The sequence below is a fragment of the Moschus berezovskii genome, chromosome 17 (genome assembly GCF_049115385.1).
Source record: "Moschus berezovskii isolate FMDL1 chromosome 17, NW_MosBer_1.0, whole genome shotgun sequence".
Taxonomy (NCBI): Eukaryota; Metazoa; Chordata; class Mammalia; order Artiodactyla; family Moschidae; genus Moschus; species Moschus berezovskii.
In genome coordinates, this window is record NC_142476.1 from 12,439,434 (window position 1) to 12,456,943 (window position 17,510).

A 17,510-nucleotide genomic window follows, 5' to 3' on the forward strand; every position below is an offset into this window, starting at 1 on the left:
GACTGGTTGCCGGGTCAGGCAGCAATCCCCGCAGAGTCGCCTGGTTTAGGCTTACGGTGCCTTTATGGCCCCCAGAGGGTGATTTCCCTTCCTCTCTCTTCTCCCTGGAATCAGCCCTGACTAATCTCAAGTGTTCTGAGCCCCCTGGAGGACAAGCCCTGTGCCGGCAGTGACCGGAGGGCCTCGCGGGACGTGCATGGGCAGCAGCGTGCATCCCTCTGGGCGCTGGAGCCCGGGCGCTCGCTGCCCTTGTAGCCGGGGTCCCGCCTTTGCGTCCCTCTCCCAGCCCCCACCCCACACCCCAGCCCCACCCTCTCCCACGAGGCTTTGGGCGTCTCTGACCTCTCGCTACGCACACGCTCTCTGGAGCGTGCCGACAAACCGCTTTGCCTTGGTGAGGCTTGTCACGTTCGCACTTGGGGGCTCTGGGCTGAGCGTCCAGCCATCCTGGCTCCTACGCTGTAGCCCTCCCCACCTCCACTTTGTGTGCAGCTTACAGTCGGGGGCAAGGGACAACCTCCTGAACCCCTTCCTTCTGCGTCTCAGGCTTCTCCTGTCTTCGGGCTGTTAAGAAACACCCATTCCTGGCAGCCTGAGGACGCCCGGCCAGCCCCAAGGTGTACGCGTTTCTCTCGGATGCCACGTTGAAAACCCATCAGCTGTGTGACCCTGGGAAGGTCACTTTGCCTCTCTGCGCCTCAGCTTTCCTATGTGTAAAGCAAGGGTGACGACCGTCCCTGCTTGGAGGATTCAGTGACTGTGCACGCGTGTGCATGCGTGTGCCGGCGTGTTCACGCAAGGGTGTCACTGAGGAGCGCGCCTCACACGGAGGACACCGCCCTGTGTCTTCACTCGCTCCTCGCCTCCTTCGGCTCTTACCTCTCAGATGCATGTAGTGAGCAGCGTTTACTCGGGAGCCCCAGGCCTGGGGGTGGATCTCCGCTCTGCCCTGTGCCAGCTGTGTGACCCTGGGCAGCTGTGTGACCTCCTTGGGCCTCCGCGTCCTCGTTGGTAACAAGGGGCCATGGGCCCCCCAGAGCTGTAGGGAGCACGCTCAGTGCGGAAGTGAAGTGGAAGGCACGGCCCGGCCTCATCCACGCCCCCACCCGGCACAGCAGTTGCAGGTGGTCCCCTGTGAGTGTCCCAGAAGGGGGTCAGGGGAGGTTTGGCGGGTGGATTCACCCGGCGGGAAGGTGCACACTGAATGCATACACCGTATTCAGAGACGTGTGTGAATGCAGTTACCCTGGTCCTTCCAAGACCTGAGAAAGGGCCGGGCCCTCGTGTACAGTCTCCCCTCCAGATGATCCCCGCTCAGACGTGGCTCTGGGAGCCGCTGGATGCGGCGCTGGGCAGGGTTGGCACCTGCTGCCTCAGGCCCGTCAGAGCCACATCCCAGGATCGTAGTGTTCCGGGGGTCCTCCCAGGGCCAGGCCAGCCATGCTGGCAGTACCAGCTGCCAGGGATCCCTGGCACGGGACTCACGTACAGCTGAGGTGTCAGTGCCCCCATTCTGCAGGTGTGCAAACTGAGGTCTGTGCCGTGGCTCCCTCACCAGCCAGGCAGAGTCAGGACCCGGTCCAGGAGGCCCAGCTGCAGCCCCGCCTTCCCCTTATGGGGCTGCCGCTCACCCAGGGCTCCTGGGCCGTGAGCTGTTCCTGGGAGCCCAATATTCCTCCTGGGGGCTGGGGGCAGTTGCCTTCAAAATCAACCCCTGTGACTCCCAAGCATCATAAATTCTGGGTGCAGTCAGGGAGTTAGGAAGGATTAGCCCCTCTGCCAACGCTGGCCCCCACAAAAACCTGTAAAGATGAAGACTCTTCCCCCAAGAGTGGGGTGCCCCTGCGTGGCTAAGGAGGTACTCAGGCCTCAGCCTGGACAGAGCCTGGTGAGCCGACCCCCGCTGTGTGACCCGAGCGCTCCCACAGCCTCTCTGAGCCGCCAGCTCCTCCTCTGTAACAGGCTGAGGGCTCTGGGCCATAGAGAGCAGGGCGCCCACCAGGCTGTCCTCGGAAGAGCCCCGTCCACGGCCTTCCTTTTGCGCTCCCCTCCCACTTCCAGAGTCCCGGCAGGGCGCCCACTCAGGGCCTCCTCTCCAGAAGTGGCTGCAGGCGGCAGCCTGGGGCAAACCGTGACGAGGAGGGTGGTGTGGGCGACTCTGGGCTCGGGGCTCACAAACAGCACTGCCTCACTCGTTCATCACACGCCAGCGGGCACAGGGGTTCAAACTAGGCACCCGAGCCCGGCGGCTGCCCAGGGAACAGGGCAGCCTCAAGGGCAGTCATGGGCTCGTGGCCGCCAGGCCTGTTGCCCCTTCTCCTTGGTCGGATCCAGAGTATCTTGGAGATTCTGAAACGATCATTGTTGAGTTGAGCCTATTGAATATTGGGGTGAGAAGTGAGGTGATCCTCCTAGAAATAATTACCGGCTATCAGTCTCCCAAGGGAGACTGCGACATTTCTTATTTAAAAAAAGAAAAAGCATTTGCTTGTGCTGGAGATTTTAAGGTGAAATTCCTTGAAATGTATTCTATCCAAAGTTAGGAGGCTTGAGAGGCCCACTGGGGGTCTCTGGGTTAAAGGCAAGCAGCTGTCTCCACTGCGGGTCTTTCTCTGGGACGCATCTCCAGGACAGGATGAAAGGGCGTTTCTCAAAGTGTCTGACTGCGGAGCACTCTGGGAACGCTCTCAGCAGACACCTTGCCTGGAGGCGGGCGGGGGGGGGGGTGCAGCACATGCATGCTGTCACTCTAAGTCCCTGGTTTCCTTACAGATTCTCCCAGTTCAGGGCACCAGGGGCAGGGGAGGCTCTGAAAGATGTCTTCGTAAAGTGCCAACATGCTCCATCAAGCGTGATCTGCTGTAGGAACCCCCGAGTGGAAGGAGAGGCAGGGGGGTCAGAGAGCTCGCCCCATGCCAAGCCTACTTCCAGGCCCATTCTTCCAGATCTACTTCTGGGTCTGAAGTGACACATTCAGCCCATTTCTGGCCTCAGTCCCCCACCTCTGGCTCCAGTCCAGACAGTGAGAGAGGCTGGAAAGGTGGAATTGTGTTATCTGCCCTGTAGATGGCCCAGCCCACTCAGAGCTCACAGCCCAATGGCTGGATCGTGATGGGTCATCCCCCCCAGGGCTGCCCGTGACAAGCAGCAAACATCTCTGCGGCAGGTACTATGCATGTCAAAGATGAAGCGAAGACCGGAGTTCTTGCACCTTCTGTTTACAGCCTGGGTCCAGGGGCCGTGTCAGCAGGGGCTCCAAGCAGAGGGCTCTCTAGCAGCCTCCAGGACCTGAGAAGGCCCTCACGCATCACCCTGAAGAGAGCCTGGTGAAGGCCCACTGGGGGTCTCTGGGTTAAAGGCAAGCAGCTCTCCACTGCGGGCCTTTCTCTGGGACGCATCTCCAGGTCAGGATGAAGGGGCTCGTTTCTCAAAGTGTCTGACCGCGGAACACTCTGGGGAACGCTCTCAGCAGACACCTGCGGTGGAGGCTAAGCAGACGCGTGCTGTCACTCCAAGTCCTCGGCTTCCTTACAGGAAAGGAAGAGCATAGGGCCAGGGGAAGGGGGTGGGGGGCCAGGTGACAGTAGACACCTCAGAAAGGGAGGACCCGGGTGGGCAGGCCGTGCTCCAGAAGCCATCAACGGGAAGCTGAGATGATGTGCCGTGGGGGTGGGGGAGTGGTGGGCAATGAGAGCCTCTGGCAGGATGCGGACAAGGAGCTAATGGGGGGGCGGCAAATGCACCCGATGCAGAATTGCGAGCAGCGAGGACTGGGGGAACGGAGCCCAGGAGACCCCACTGGTGGCTGCCTGACCAGCGCCCAGGGCAAGGAGCCCTGCCCGCGAGGAGCCATGTCCCTGGAAGGGCGGAAAGTGTTGCTTCAAGCCCTCCTTTACTAGCCACCAGTGCCTCAGGGGCGGGGACAGACCCCAGGCACTTTTTCAGAAGCACGCTTTTAGCTACTAAGTTGATTCATACTGACACAATCTGCTGGGGGTTTTTGTTTAAAGTCCAAAATGTGTTTAATGATACATATTTTCTATATCTGTATGTAATAAACAGTTAACTGATGTGAGCTGACCTACCCCCTCTGGGAGAAAAGTCATCGATGTTAATGGAAAACCTCATGGCTCTTCTTGAGGATCCTCCCTTAAGCTGAATTTTCCAAAAGCTCTGGGGACTCAGGTTGGGGGAGTCACAGTGGATTCCGGACCCTGAATTTCAACAAACTGCAACTGCTATTGCTCCTCACCGCCACATGGTGTCACTGTCGACAAGGGTTCCGCCCAGTCAGGGAGCAGAGGCCACAGACCGGCCCCCAGCTGCTGGTCAGATCCCACTGGGGTTCTGCAGATGGAGGAGGAGCCCGGTTCTGGAGTTCTTAAGCTCAGGCAGGGGCCTCTTCCCCGGGTTCCCAGGGGTTCAGCTTCAGGTACTTGACTTTTTACCTGGTCCTCCCCTCCCACGGCCATCCTCCTTAGAGCATCTTCAAGGGGCATTATCGCCCCAGGACCACCTGGGGACCTCTGGCACCGCTCTGACCTGGCAGGAGCTCAAACAGCACCCTCATTTGAACCTGCAGTAGAACAGCCCCTCCGACAGGAAGCATAGATTAGTAAGAGCCCCATGTTAGGTCAGCGCTGCTCTTCTGAACTTTTGATTCAAATGGTAAACTCTAGGAGAAACAGAGGGGGAGCTGGGGTGGGTGATAGTTCATGAGATCACTGACTGCGGGGCCTTGGGCAAGTAACTTCACCTGTTGACCGGATGAAATGAGCGTCCCTGGGGGCTCAGTCAGTGAAGAATCTGCCTGCAGTGCAGGAGACCTGAGTTCCATCCCTGGGTGGGGAAGATCCCCTAGAGAAGAGAAAGGCAACCACTCCAGTATTCTTGCCTGGAGAATCCCATGGACAGAGGAGCCTGGAGGGCGACAGTCCACGGGGCCACCAGAGTAGGACACACGACTCGGCGACTAAAGCACCACCACCTCCCAAGAATGGTGTAGGAATAGATGTGATGTCTCACTTAAAGCACTTGGCACGAAGCCATGCACATCAAGGGTGATAAACGACAGCTGTTACTATTTCACGTGTTTTGTGCCTGGCTCCGTCCCAGTTCCCAGGGCAGTCCCATGCACAGATGCCCTCCTGAGGATAACCTACACCCTATGTCCTTCTGCTCCTCACCAGGGTAGAGCTTCCACAGAGGAAAACACGGCTCACAGCCCACCTGCTGCCGTGGCCTCAACTGAGCTCACTGCCGTGTTATCCGTCAGTCAGGTCAGTTCAGTTCAGTCGCTCAGTCGTGTCCGACTCTCTGCGACCCCATGGACCGAAGCACGCCAGGCCTCCCTGTCCATCACCAACTCCCAGAGCTTACTCAACCTCATGTCCATTGAGTCGGTGATGCCATCCAACCATCTCATCCTCTGTTGTCCCCTTCTCCTCCCGCCCTCAATCTTTCCCAGCATCAGGGTCTTTTCAAATGAGTCAGTTCTTCGCATCAGGTGGCCAAAGGATTGGAGTTTCAGCTTCAGCATCAGTCCTTACAATGAACACCCAGGACAGATTTCCTTTAGGATGGACTGGTTGGACCTCCTTGCAGTCCAAGGGACTCTCAAGAGTCTTCTCCAACACCACAGTTCAAAAGCCTCAATTCTGCGGCAATCAGCTTTCTTTATAGGTCTTTATAGCCGCATTATCAGTCCTTGTCTAACAGGAAAGAGAGACCTGGTTCAAGAAACACACGGTCAAGCTGTGAGGTTTCTTGCTTCAGTGACTAAGTGAATAGGTACTGAATACTGAATCAACTCAAACAGACACTAAGCTGTATTTATTAAAACTGTCATTAAATGTAAATAAATGTCTGACCTCTATCAAATTATATTTAAATAAATTGAATATGAATAGCCAGGGGTCACATGGGAGAGGACAGTCTGGATCTCGTATTTTTAGAGAACAAGAGGACTGATTGCAAATAACTCCGAGCACCCCGCCCATGCCCCGCGCTGGCAAGGGCCTGAGGGGCGCCACCTCAGAGGGAGAGGACGCCTGCTCTCTGGCGGCTTACTGTCTGGCTGAAGACTCAGAACGCCCACGTCGGGGGCTGGAGAATTCAGACAATCAGCACAGGCGGGACAGCGAAGCAGAGGGGCCACAACAGGCCGGGTCTGTGTCAGCCGAGGGGTGAGGTCAGCAGCAGGCAGAGTGTCAGGGCAGCTGGTCCTGACAGAGCGAAGGGGCCGTTTGGAAGAGATCATCTGGAACCATCCCTTGAAGGAAACTTCCCTCCCCCGCTTGGAGGCCATGGAGCAAGGAAGGGATGTGTGGTTTTGTCCCGAAGCCTCATGCCCTCTTTCGAGACTAGATGCTTAGGGGACTGTTGACTCCCCAGTTCCCCTCTGCAGAGGGCGGAGCTAGCTGGCCCAGCCTGGGAGCTGGAGGAGGGAGTGATGAGAAGGTGCAGGGGCCTCTCAGGGGTCTGAGCACGTCCCCCATCGGGGACAGAGCTGGCCTTCTGTCACACGGAAGGCCTAGCCCGGCTTCCGGGCCCCCCCTGCCCCATCACTGCCCATGGGGGTGGTGGGACCCTGAGGTCTCCGGAGGGGAGGGCACGATAGCAGAGCATGTCACGGGGCAGAGGGTACCGACGGGACACGGCAGACACACAGGGAGAGGGCAGGTCAGTGACGACAGAGTGGGATCTGATAACCGCGGGTGAGGGGGCTGCGGAAGGGGTGGTAGCCCCTAAACGCAGCCCAGGCCAATCATTTCTAAAGCAGCAGCGCCCTGGAGTCTGGGAAAGGCTGTGTGTAACAGTCCCGCGACCAGCCCAGCTTCCTGCCTCATCCAGCCTGTCATTCAACAAGCACTTTTCTGTGTAGACTGGGCAGCCAGGCTCTGCGCACAGGGAGGCAGGCGGGACAAACCCAGGGGGTCGAGCCGGCACACGCCCCCTCCCCCCCTCCCCCAGCTCCCCAACCCTCCTCCAGGCTGGGGGCCTCCAGGTGTGAGGCCCCGCAGGTGGGAATGACCAGACGTGCCCCTCATTCTCAACTGAGAGGACATCGCCGGGCAGGCCCTGGAGGCGGTGTCTTCCGGTGTGTTTCTTTTCCTGCTTGGTTCTCAGACAGTGCTATTCTCCTGGGAAGGATGTTTTAAATCTCTCCCTACTGGAGACCGTGGCTCAGAGAGGTCACCCCAGCAAGAAGGGGTGAACGGGGATCCAAACCCTGCTCCGCGAGTGTCTTCAGCAGCCCACCGCCTCCGCTCCTGATGCTTACAATCGGCTTGGAGGGTCGCGGGGGTGGGGGTGGGGGACACAAAGGAGCCCCCAAAGAAAGTCCTTTTCTAACTGACATGTCCACTCTCCTCTTTAGAGGCGGTTCCCCGGGAGCCTCTGCGGCGCGGCGCACTCCAGGCAGCAGGCCAAGGTCCCCGAGGGCGGCGAGGACCAAGAGCCCAGCGCGGGGCGGCCGGAGCCACAGGGTTGCGTCCCTGGGAAGGTCCGCGCCCGGCCCGGGATCCCGCCTCTGCGCGGCCGCCCAGTCCGCCTCGATGGCGCGCCTTAGGGGGACCTCCGAGCCTTCCCCCAGAGCGGAAAGAAGCGCTGACCAGTCCGTGCGCCCCGAGCCGCGGCCGGCGATGTGACTCGCCCCGCGCGCAGGGCGCGCAGACCCCGAGCCGGGGCGACTCGGGGCTCGCTCGGTCCGGCTCCGCGCGGCACCATGAACGACGACTTCTGCCGGGCGCTGGCGGCCCCCGGGTGCCTGCCGCTGGGCATCGGGCCCCCTCCGCGGCCGGCGCCCCCGGCCGGCGCCGAGCCCCTGGGCGCCGTGCCCCTCCTGCTCTACCCGGGCGCCGCCGGGCCGCCCTACTGCGACGCCTACGCGGCCGCCTTCCCGGGCGCGCCCTTCCCCGGCGCCCTGGGCGCCTGCGACTACCCCTTCGAGCCCGCCTTCATCCAGAAGCGCAACGAGCGCGAGCGCCAGCGCGTCCGCTGCGTCAACGAGGGCTACGCGCGCCTCCGCGGCCACCTGCCCGGCGCGCTGGCCGAGAAGCGGCTCAGCAAGGTGGAGACCCTGCGCGCCGCCATCCGCTACATCAAGCACCTGCAGGAGCTGCTGGGCGCCGCCCCCGACGGCGCCGCGCCCCGCGAGCCCCGGGCGGCGCCCTCGCTGGCTCCCGACTCGGCCGAGCCCTCCTGCGGCTCCTCCTCGCCCTTCTTCGAGTCGGAGGAGTGCCCCCACTGAGCAGGCGGGGGCCGCCCGGGCTCGGGGGGCTCCGGGTCCCCGGGGTCCCCGCCGTCCGACGCTCCGGGGTCCGCCGCATCCTCCCCGCGCCAGCGCCACCCCGGCCCCGGCCCTTACAGCTGGCGGACAAGGGCAGGAGAGAGGCCACCCCGGGTTCGGGCTCCGGCTTGGCCTCGACCCCGCGCGGGAACAGGTTTAAGCCCAGGTTCCAGTGTGTACCGGGCCATGGCGGCCCTGATCTGTACCCCGGGGCCACAGGCGCAGCCCAGAAGGCGAGCCTGCTTTGATGGGCGGGCCTCGCCTGGACTCTCCAGGAGATGGCCTCAGACACCAGCGTCTCTTTGGGAGCTTGCCAGCCCGCCTCCCAGGGACACCCGGAGGGTGAGCTGCAGGCCAGGCAGCCTTTCCCGTCATACTGTACTGTGTGGGCATGCGGGCCACGTGGGTGGACGGCACTGTGTTTGCACCAAGGGGCCAAATAAAGAGGCTGCGTTCCGCGGTTCCGGGTCATTGTCCGCCCGCTTTTCCCTGGCGACCCAGTGTCCTTCCTCTCAGAGCACTTGCCTCCGGCGTGTGTGGGGCGTTCTGTTCGCTTATGCATTCAGCTGACGTTTCCGCAGAGCTCAGTACCTTCCAGGGGCAGTACACGGAGGGGGCAGAGTCCCAGGAGCAGACACCTGCCCCTCGCACAGTTAGGGGCGGTGGGGTGGGGTGGGGAGCAAAGGTGTGCACACCCAGGAGCCCACCACCCGGGGACGCAGGGGTGAGAGTGGAGGGTCTTGGCCAGACAGCTGCAGGTCGAGATGGCAGGGAGGGTTGTGGACTCCTACTGAGCCAGGCCACCCAGCACCTTTTCCGGACGGTGTCTTGGGGTGGGGAGGGGGACTCATCTTGACCCCCAGGAGCTGGTGTCGGTGGCCCCTCAGTGGGCTCAGTGAGGCTGGGGGCTCCAGATCACTTCCTGAGCTCTCTGTCCGCCGCTCCAGCCTGGGCCCATGTATGACCCTCCCCCTGCCTCCTTGGGGACATACCAGGATGCCGCCGGCTGGGCTGGGGAGGGGTGACAGCTGCCTGGCTGTGGAGCCCAGGGCTGGCCAGCGGGGAGCCAGAGGAGGCTAATTTTACCCCCGGAGCAGGGAGAGTGATCCCGCCCCGCCCGCTTGGCTCAGCAGGGCAGGCGCCCCAGCTTGGCAGCCCAGTCCGGGAGGCAGGGGCGCTGGGACGCAGGGAGGAGAGGGCAGCGGTGGGGGAGCAAGACAGGCCAAGGCCGCGGGAACCATGGAGCCATCCCCGGCCCACGACGAGGGCCTGCGGAGGAAGCAAGCCAAGAAGCCCGTCCCAGAGGCCCTGCCCAGGCCGCCCCGGGCCTTGTTCTGCTTGACCCTCCAGAACCCCGTGCGGAAAGCCTGCATCAGCGTCGTCGAGTGGAAGTATCCTTCAGGGCCCGCGTGGAGGGGGGGGGCTCAGCAAATACAGGCTCGGGGGCCGGCCCCGGGGCCCGGGGGTGCAGCCGGGGGGCCTCTGGGAAGCCAGCCCTGACGCAGGCGCAGGGCCCGAATGCCGCCTCAGGAAGGTGCTGGAAGGTGTGGAGGCCCTGACATGGGACGGGGTGGCGGGGGCCGGCAGGCCGGCTGGGAGGCCGGTGGGGTGGGCACCGAGCTCTGTGCGGACATCAGGCCCAGCTGGGCCACACACCCTGGGCACAGGGACGTGACCCCCTCCACGCTGGCATCAGCTCTGGGAGGAAGAATGGTGAAAACACCCGGCTTGCTGGGGCCGGGGTACAGATATGTGGGCAGAGGGAAGGCCGTTGTCATGGGGGTGCTGAGCGCACGGGCTGGGAATATTCGGAATAGTTCTGAGGGGTTTTGGAAGACTGGGCTCCCACCAGCTGTTGCCTAGAAGAAAGAGAGTGAGGGAGCTCAGGGGTTAGGGAACGCGGAGCCGGGACGCCTGGTGGGACCGGGCCTGCCCCCACACGCCGCGCTCACCCTGGGCCCCTGCCCGCTCCATCTGGGGGAAGGGGGCCTCTCTTGCCTGCCTCCCGGTGCCTCTCTAGGCCTCTGCCCTGAGCCCTCCTCTCTTCAAACCAGAGGAAGGGGGCTGGGAAGGGCACAGGGCCCTCCTGTGAGCCGTGGACACAGGACACACCCCCCGCTGTCCGCTCACGCACAGCTCCACTCCTCGTCATCACCCCTCAACCCCCGCCACCCCCACCTCCCATGGCGGCCTCCCCCAGGGTCCCTACTGCTCACCAGCAAGTCCAGGGAGCCTGGGGGTGTCCTCTGGAAAACGGCTGGCTCACCCTGTGCAGAGGACACTGAGACCTGGGGGTGCAGATGCCGTGGGGTTGTCTCCCCTGCTCAGACTGCAGAGGCCAGGTTTCAGGGTGCACAGCCACTCCCAGTCCCACCCCGGGGGCCTCGCCCGGCTCACAGCAGCCCAGCCTCCCTGGCTGCTCCTCCGAGGCCCCGAGGACTGTCTGACTGTAGCGCCTTCGAGGGGACAGAGGGGTGGGGGGCTGGGCAAGGGGTGGGAGTGTATTGACTGAGATGGGATTCAAGACTCCCTGAGCGTTAGAGCTGAGTAGCCCCAGACGGGAGCCAGTGCCTCACGGTCCGTGAACGTCTCAGTCAACCCCCTGTTGGAGGAGGGTCCCTGCCCGCACCCCCCAGGAGCAGAAGTGCGATGTGGGCCCGTCGCCCGGCCTTGTCGTCCACAGAGACCCCCAGCGCACTCCCCGCTCTGCCCGCAAGCCCCGCGCGTCACCGCCTCCTTAACTCCACCCCAGGCCCTTCGAGAGCATCATCTTATTCACCATCTTCGCCAACTGCGTGGCCCTGGCCGTGTACCTGCCCATGCCGGAGGACGACAACAGCAGGCTGAACCTCGGCCTGGTAAGAGGGCGGGTCCTCCGCTGCTGGCCTGCTGCCGGCGGGGGTGCTGGGGCTTCACTCCCCACCCCCCGGGAGGGTAGAGACCCCTGTCCCCGAGACCTGCAGGGCGGGCTGAGCGGCTCTGAGCTCCGCAGGAAACCTGGCTGGGCTGCATTCCGTCATATCAGCAGCCAGTACTGAGCAAGGACCTGCCGTGCCAGCTCCGTGCTAAGTGCCGAGGCAGGCCGAGCGCGGGCTGGGAAGGAATGTCCAGACTCGGGAGCATTTCAGAAGGGAATGAGTTTGCTAAGAACAAAGATGAGACCTCCTAACAGACCTGAGAGAGGCAGCGCTTTCCTGGTTTAGAAGCCAATTTTCATGGCCTCAAGACAAAGAAAATTCCTGCTGGAAGGTTGCTGTTAGGTGGTTGGTTAGGGTGGACTTCCCAGGTGGCACTAGGGGTGAAAACCCCACCTGCCAAAGCAGAAGGCGTACAGGACATGGGTTCATCCCTGGGTCGGGAAGGTCCCCTGGGGGAGGGCAGGGCAACCCGCTCCAGTATCTTGCCTGGAGAACCCCATGGACAGGGGAGCCTGGGGGGCTACAGTCCACAGGGCCTCAAAGAGTCAGACACGACTGAGTCAACTTAGCTCGCAAGCACGCATGATTGGTTAGGGCATTAGAGGGTGGGCATGCGGGTCAGCGTTTTGGCCTAACTTGGAGTCAGGAAGCTTGTTAGTGATGATCAGGGGACTTTGGCATGGGTTACAAAGGGCCTCGGTCAGCTTTGGAGGTGACCTTGGCTCTGGCTCCACTTCTGTGGCTCTGGGTCCTTGCACCTGTGGCCTTGGGACTCACCGCTAAGCACCGTGTGAGAGTGGACTGTGTCCTCCGCACCCCAGCCCCTAAACCAGTCCCATTTGACAGATGCAGAAACTGAGGCTTAGTGAGGCCAGTGATGGGCTGAATGCTGATTTCCCTTCCCTGGATGTGACTCGGAAGAAACTTGCTTCTGTGGAGCTTGCTTTTCTGGGAGAGTTTGCGTTAGCACCACCCTCCCTTCGGCCCAGCACCCACAACACGTCCACAGGCCAGGAAATGCCGCAGCTGGAGGGGGTTTTCCAGGGTCAGGTTGTCCGGCTCCTGCCCACCTCAGTCTGTTTGTGATGAGAAAACTGAGGCTTGGAGAGGATAAAAGATGGACTTACCTGAAAACCAGATCATGGTCAAATGCCCGACATTGCCCAAGTGCTTATTAGACGCCCAGTTCTGCACTAAATGTTTTGCATTATTGTCTCTTTTCCTCCCCCGTGAAGTCGTTAGACTCAGGGTGTCTGGGTACCCTGCCCAGGGTCCCCCCACATGTCTGTCTTCCCAGATAGTCTCAGACTCGGGCTCTGACTTTCAGACTTGACTGGATTGCTGTGCCGCCAACGTGGCGACAACCCGGACGCCCCGGGAAGCCCCTGGAGACTGTGGCCCCAGGCATCTACCACCCAGGCTCCCGGGGGACAGGGCATTGGCCCCCCCCATTTCAGCAGGCTTTTCGGGCACTAACTCTGCGGGGAGGGCAGGAGGAAGCCGGCCGCATGCATCCAGGGCCTGGAAGGACAGCGTTGTCTCTGCCTCTGCGTGGCGCTGCTTTCCATGGGATCCATGTATCTTGGGTTGGGGAGAAGCTGGGAGTCTAAGTGTGTGCTTGGCTATAACTGGAAAAATGCAGAGAGTGGGATCCAACGTGGGCAAGGTGGCTGTGGGGAGGCGCTCCTCGGAGCCCTGGGTCCCCAGGACGGGTCCCTTCTCTATGCCCTGCGTCTACCCCACCCTTCAGGGGTTTGTGTCTAGGGTCGTCGGTTCCGTTTCAACTCCCTAAGAGGTTGACGGCTTTGGAAAGGCTCTCCATCCTCTGGAGAGCGTCAGAGATCTTAGCGGGCACATCGCCTTCCATCTTGAAACAAAGCAGCCCCCTCAAAGAGTCCAGACGGTGCTGTAGGTTGACAGCCTATAGAGACGAGACAATGTGCCCCCAGGCAGGACCATGCGGGAAGACTTCCCAGAGAGCCACCGCCTTGGCGAGGGTCGGAGCTGGACGGGCTGTTGCTCGTCCATAAGGGACCCCCACTGTGATGGCCCGAGAGAGCAGGGACGCTGATGGTCCCACGGCTGGCTCCCCTCTGAGGCCTCCCACCCCCACTTGTCTGTTACGTGTTCAGAGGTCTTTTTCTCTTCTTCCCACGATTGACTGACTGCCTTACAAGAATCTGAGGAAGGCCAGGGAACTCCCAACCCCCACCCCCAGCCATCCAGCAGAGCCACGGCTGGGAGAAGGGAGGCCCCCGGACCGCCATTCACTCTCTTCTTCGTTTAAGAAACATTTGTCGAGTGTCTGTTACGTCCCCGGCACGTACGGGGGACAGCCTTGTGAGCCAGAGTTCCCATCTTCACAGAGATCAGTCCAGTCCATCAAACAAGCAGTTAAAAAGACAGGAGATGTGCGGGGTCGGGGGGCACGAGCATGCTGTCCTGAAGGAAAAGCTGGGTGAGCCAGCTGGGCCACCCCAGGGAGGCCCCAGGGGGTGGCAGGCCTGACCTGGGCCGGGAGGGCAGAGCCGGCGTCCCGGAGTGTGACCTGCTCGGGCGGGCCCTGTGCTCGGGGACGACGCTCTGCCGTCGTGGTTGCAGTGAATCATTTCATCATCTCGTCTTCATGTTTTGTAAACGGGGCCCAGCAGGGGCAGGTGCACGGACCGGGAACTGGGGGCAGTGGCTCGCTCATGGTCCCACCGTCCGCTACCTCCCTGCCTTCCCTGCCTTGAAGGACAGACTCTCAGCTCAGGCCCCGCCCGCTGGGGCCCTGGGTACCCTGGCAGGACCTGCCCGAGGTCCTGGGAGGGTAAGGTTTGTGCCCATGTGCCGTGTGGCGTGTCCGGACAGCTGTCCCCAGCTGGGGCTGCCTGTACCACGGCCCGGTCAGAGGTGCCCTGCAGGGTCCGGTCCCGCCCCCACCCCTCCGGCGCTCAGTGTACCCCTGGGGGAGGCCTGTCCCCCTCAGGCAGAAGCAGTGGGCTTGTGTGCAGGGGGACGCCCAGTTCCACACCCACCTCAGGCCGGGGTGCAGCTGGGTCACAGGGTGGGGAGTACCTGGGTGAGTCTGTACCCGCCAACATTAAACAGGCCGAAGCCCCCCACCAGGAGAGGCTGCTGGGGGAGCGCGGTGGCAGGAAGGCGTCCCAACACCTTCAATGGCACTGGTCCTGGGCCAGGCCTGCACATGCCCCGTCCCCGGGCACACCCGTCCTGGAGCGGTCCAGAGGGGCGCCGGGGCTGCAAGGACCCCAGGCCTGAGGAGAAGGGGCCCCAGGCGAGGGCCACGCGGACACAGGGCCTGGGGCATGAGGTGGAGACGTGAGCTGGGGTCAGAGTGGTTCTCAGGCGCCTCAGAGAGTGGGCTGGGGGCGGGGACGGCAACGCTGTGTCCGGTGACCAGAGGCCTTGGAGCCGGGGGGTTGGGTTAGGAGGTGGGCTCCGTGGACCTGGCGCCTGATGGGCGTGGGATGGAGTGTTGGGGGGGAGGCGGGGGTTTCAGGGAGGGTGACGAGCAGGCAGTGGTGTCGCAGGCGTTCCTGGGGGAGGGGACAGCCAGGGCCACCCCCGGCCCTGCAGGTGGGGCCCGAGCCCTCCGGCCCTTGGACGTGTGAGTTGGAGCCCTCGGCCACAGGGGCTCTCCCACTGGGGGTGACTGCGGGCGGGCAGGGGTGGGCCTCACACGGCCCCGGGCTGCTGGCCCCTCCCTCGGGAGCGGAGCCCTGACACCTGTCGGAAACGAGCGCCCCTGGGAGGCCGGGGCCCCTCCGGGTGCCACTCCGGCCCCACCCACCAGCTCTCACCCAGGCTGACAGGCTGAGCTGGGGGCCCCCGTGATGCTGCGTCAGGGGGAAGCCCGGGGTCAGAGCAGCAGGGGAAGCAGAGGCCCAGAGGCGGCCAGGAGGCCTGGGGAGATGCTGTGCTCAGAGGCCTGTGAAGGTGGGATCAGTGCCCACGTCCCAGCCGCTGTGATGGCGTCCCAGCTGGCAGTGGGGACGTGGGCCCTGCCTCAGCCAGGCTGGAGACGCAGATGGTGGCTCAGACAGGGGGCCCTGGGGCTGCAGCTGTGTGGTCTCGGGCGAGTTGCTTCGCTTCTCTGCGCCCTCAGCTGTGAAAGGGGTTAGCACCGTGAACTTCTGAGAAGGTTGTGCATGAGTCAAGACCTTGTGGGCTGTGCTAGCTACCTCATCTATCAACACAGGAGCCTTTATTGTGCTGGGTCTCAGTACCCCTGTGCGCGCTTCCCAGCCAAAGAGCCCCGGTCACAGAGGCCCTGGGCTGTTCTGGACTCAAAGGATGCAACTCGTAGCGATGAGCAAAGGATTATCTCAGACAAACTCTTCCTCTTCACCCAACCCACCATCCGTGTCCGACCTCTTTAACCCTTTTCTTCTCCTTCCGACATCTGACTTATCTGGACAGCTTTGCTGGCCTCCACCCCCTCCTCCAGCCGAACTCCGTCATCACCATCTTCGTCTTGGGTGTCATGCATTGGGCACCTGCCCTGTGCCAGGCACTGCACTGACGCGCCCAGGGCCTTGTCCCCCTGAACGCCCGCCGTGGCCCCACAGGGCAGCACAGTTTTATCAATGAGTAAAGGGAGTGCCCGTCCAGTGGGCTCTGCAGGCAAACCTGGACCCTTGGTTGGGCACTGCGTGTGGCTCCCTCCGCATCAGAAGGGGATGCAGGAGGTCTCTGCTTCCCTGGGGAGTGGTCCCAGGCAGGGCAGGAGGAGGGGGCGTCCAGGAGAGCAGCTCCCGGCACCTCCCTAGGAGCCCTCTCTCTAGACTGTGGAGTTTCTGCCTCGCAGGCCAGGGAGGATGCTCAGAGATCCAGCCCCGCCTCCACGACCCCCGAGGGCAGGCTGCTTTATACCTGCAGGCCTGGCCGACCTGACTGTGCCAGGGCTCCCCCAGCCTAGTGCAGGGTGCGGACACGGTCACACAGGGCCAGCATGTGTCAGGAGAGCAGGAGGACGGAAGAGGCCCTGAGCCATCCTGGGGCCGGTGGAGGGGCAGGCAGATGGAAGCCCAACTAGGGCCCAGGACCCCGGGAGGTCAGCTCTGACACTCTAAGGCCCACCTGCTCCCTGAAGCCTGAAGGGGCCCTGCCCCAGGGGTCTCCTGACTGAACTAATGAAAGGAAACCTTTGGGAGCGTCTCCAGCCAGCCAGGCCAGGCCGAGGGGACCCACGTGGAAAAACAGCGGTGGCAGTGACCAGAGTGACCAGTTCTGGGACAGGCTAGAAACATTGCTTTAGCTGCTTATCTGTGCCCACAGCAGAAAGTAAAGACATGACCCTGATTAAAATAGAGAAGGAACACATGTCGTAGGTTGATTCAACGCATAGAGACCCAGGAGGAGAGTACAGCTGGTTCAAAGAGAATTCGAGAAACAGAAATCTATGACCCTGGAGAAAAAAATTACAGGCTAGGGTTGCCGGGTGAGACACACAGCGGGCCGGCGTCCTACAGGGTGCGTCCATCAGGGACGGTGTCTATCAGGCAGGAATCTGTGTTCCTACTGGGCAGAATCCTGAGAGTCAGAGGGACAGCCCCAGGTCAGTGTTTTCCAGGGTGGGAAGGGGAGGGGCTCTCGGTGACAATCTAGAAACTGTCGGCAGCGTGTGTCCTGGGCCTATATCCTGAGTGTGTTTCCTGGGCCTGTGTCCTGAGTGTGCGTCCTGAGCATGTGTAAGCGTGCGTCCTGGGCTTGTGTCCTGAGCATGTGTCTTGGGTGTGTGTCCTGTGTGTCCTGAACGTGTGTCCTGAGCGTGTGTTCTGGGCGTGTACCTCGGGCGTGTGTCCCGAGTGTGTGACCTGAGTGTGTGTCCCTAGCATGTATTCCAGGCATGTGGTCCGAGCGTGAGTCCCAGGCATGTGTCCCGGGCGTGTGTCCTGAGCGTGCCACTCACGTCTACAGGGCAGAGGCCGGGGGTCTGCTCTGCTGCCCCCAGTGCACAGGACTGCCCCCTCCTGCCGACCAAGAGCCGTCCACCCGCAGGAGAGGCGGGGAGGAGGCCCCAGCAGACCCCTTGGCCAGGCCTGCTAGTGGAGGTTCCAGCAGGGGCCCAGTGCCAATTTCCGAGGTCTGGAGGGTTTGCTGATGCCGGTCAGGCTGGCCTGGGGTGGCCAGGGGGCTAAGGGGCTGGCCCTCCCCGCCCCTGCCCTGCGCCTGCTGGCCATCGGGCCCCTGACATTCCTGGGCTCGGGTTGCCGTCTTTTTATAGGGTCCGGAATGCGCCTGCTGCCACTGGGCCTGCCCCACCTCCCCAGGAAGTGGCCCACGCTGGCCTTGCC

At 62.4% G+C, this 17,510-nt stretch overlaps 2 protein-coding genes across 3 annotated transcripts in view; both read left to right on the forward strand.

Moving 5' to 3' along the window:
* Window positions 1–7,726: 7,726 nt before the first annotated feature.
* On the forward strand, window positions 7,727–8,251 carry ASCL5 (achaete-scute family bHLH transcription factor 5). Its single transcript, XM_055418779.1, has one exon. It carries the CDS (start codon window positions 7,727–7,729, stop codon window positions 8,249–8,251), a length of 525 nt encoding a protein of 174 aa, XP_055274754.1.
* A 1,149-nt stretch (window positions 8,252–9,400) lies between these two features.
* The window catches only part of CACNA1S (calcium voltage-gated channel subunit alpha1 S), a 60,168-nt gene continuing 52,058 nt past the window's right edge, over window positions 9,401–17,510 (forward strand). For both annotated transcript variants that reach the window (XM_055418936.2, XM_088845206.1), the window contains exons 1-2: window positions 9,401–9,681; window positions 11,043–11,148. In XM_055418936.2, the coding sequence (XP_055274911.2) occupies window positions 9,530–9,681; window positions 11,043–11,148 (258 nt within the window). In that variant the 5' untranslated portion in view covers window positions 9,401–9,529. The remainder of the gene's footprint in view (window positions 9,682–11,042; window positions 11,149–17,510) is intronic.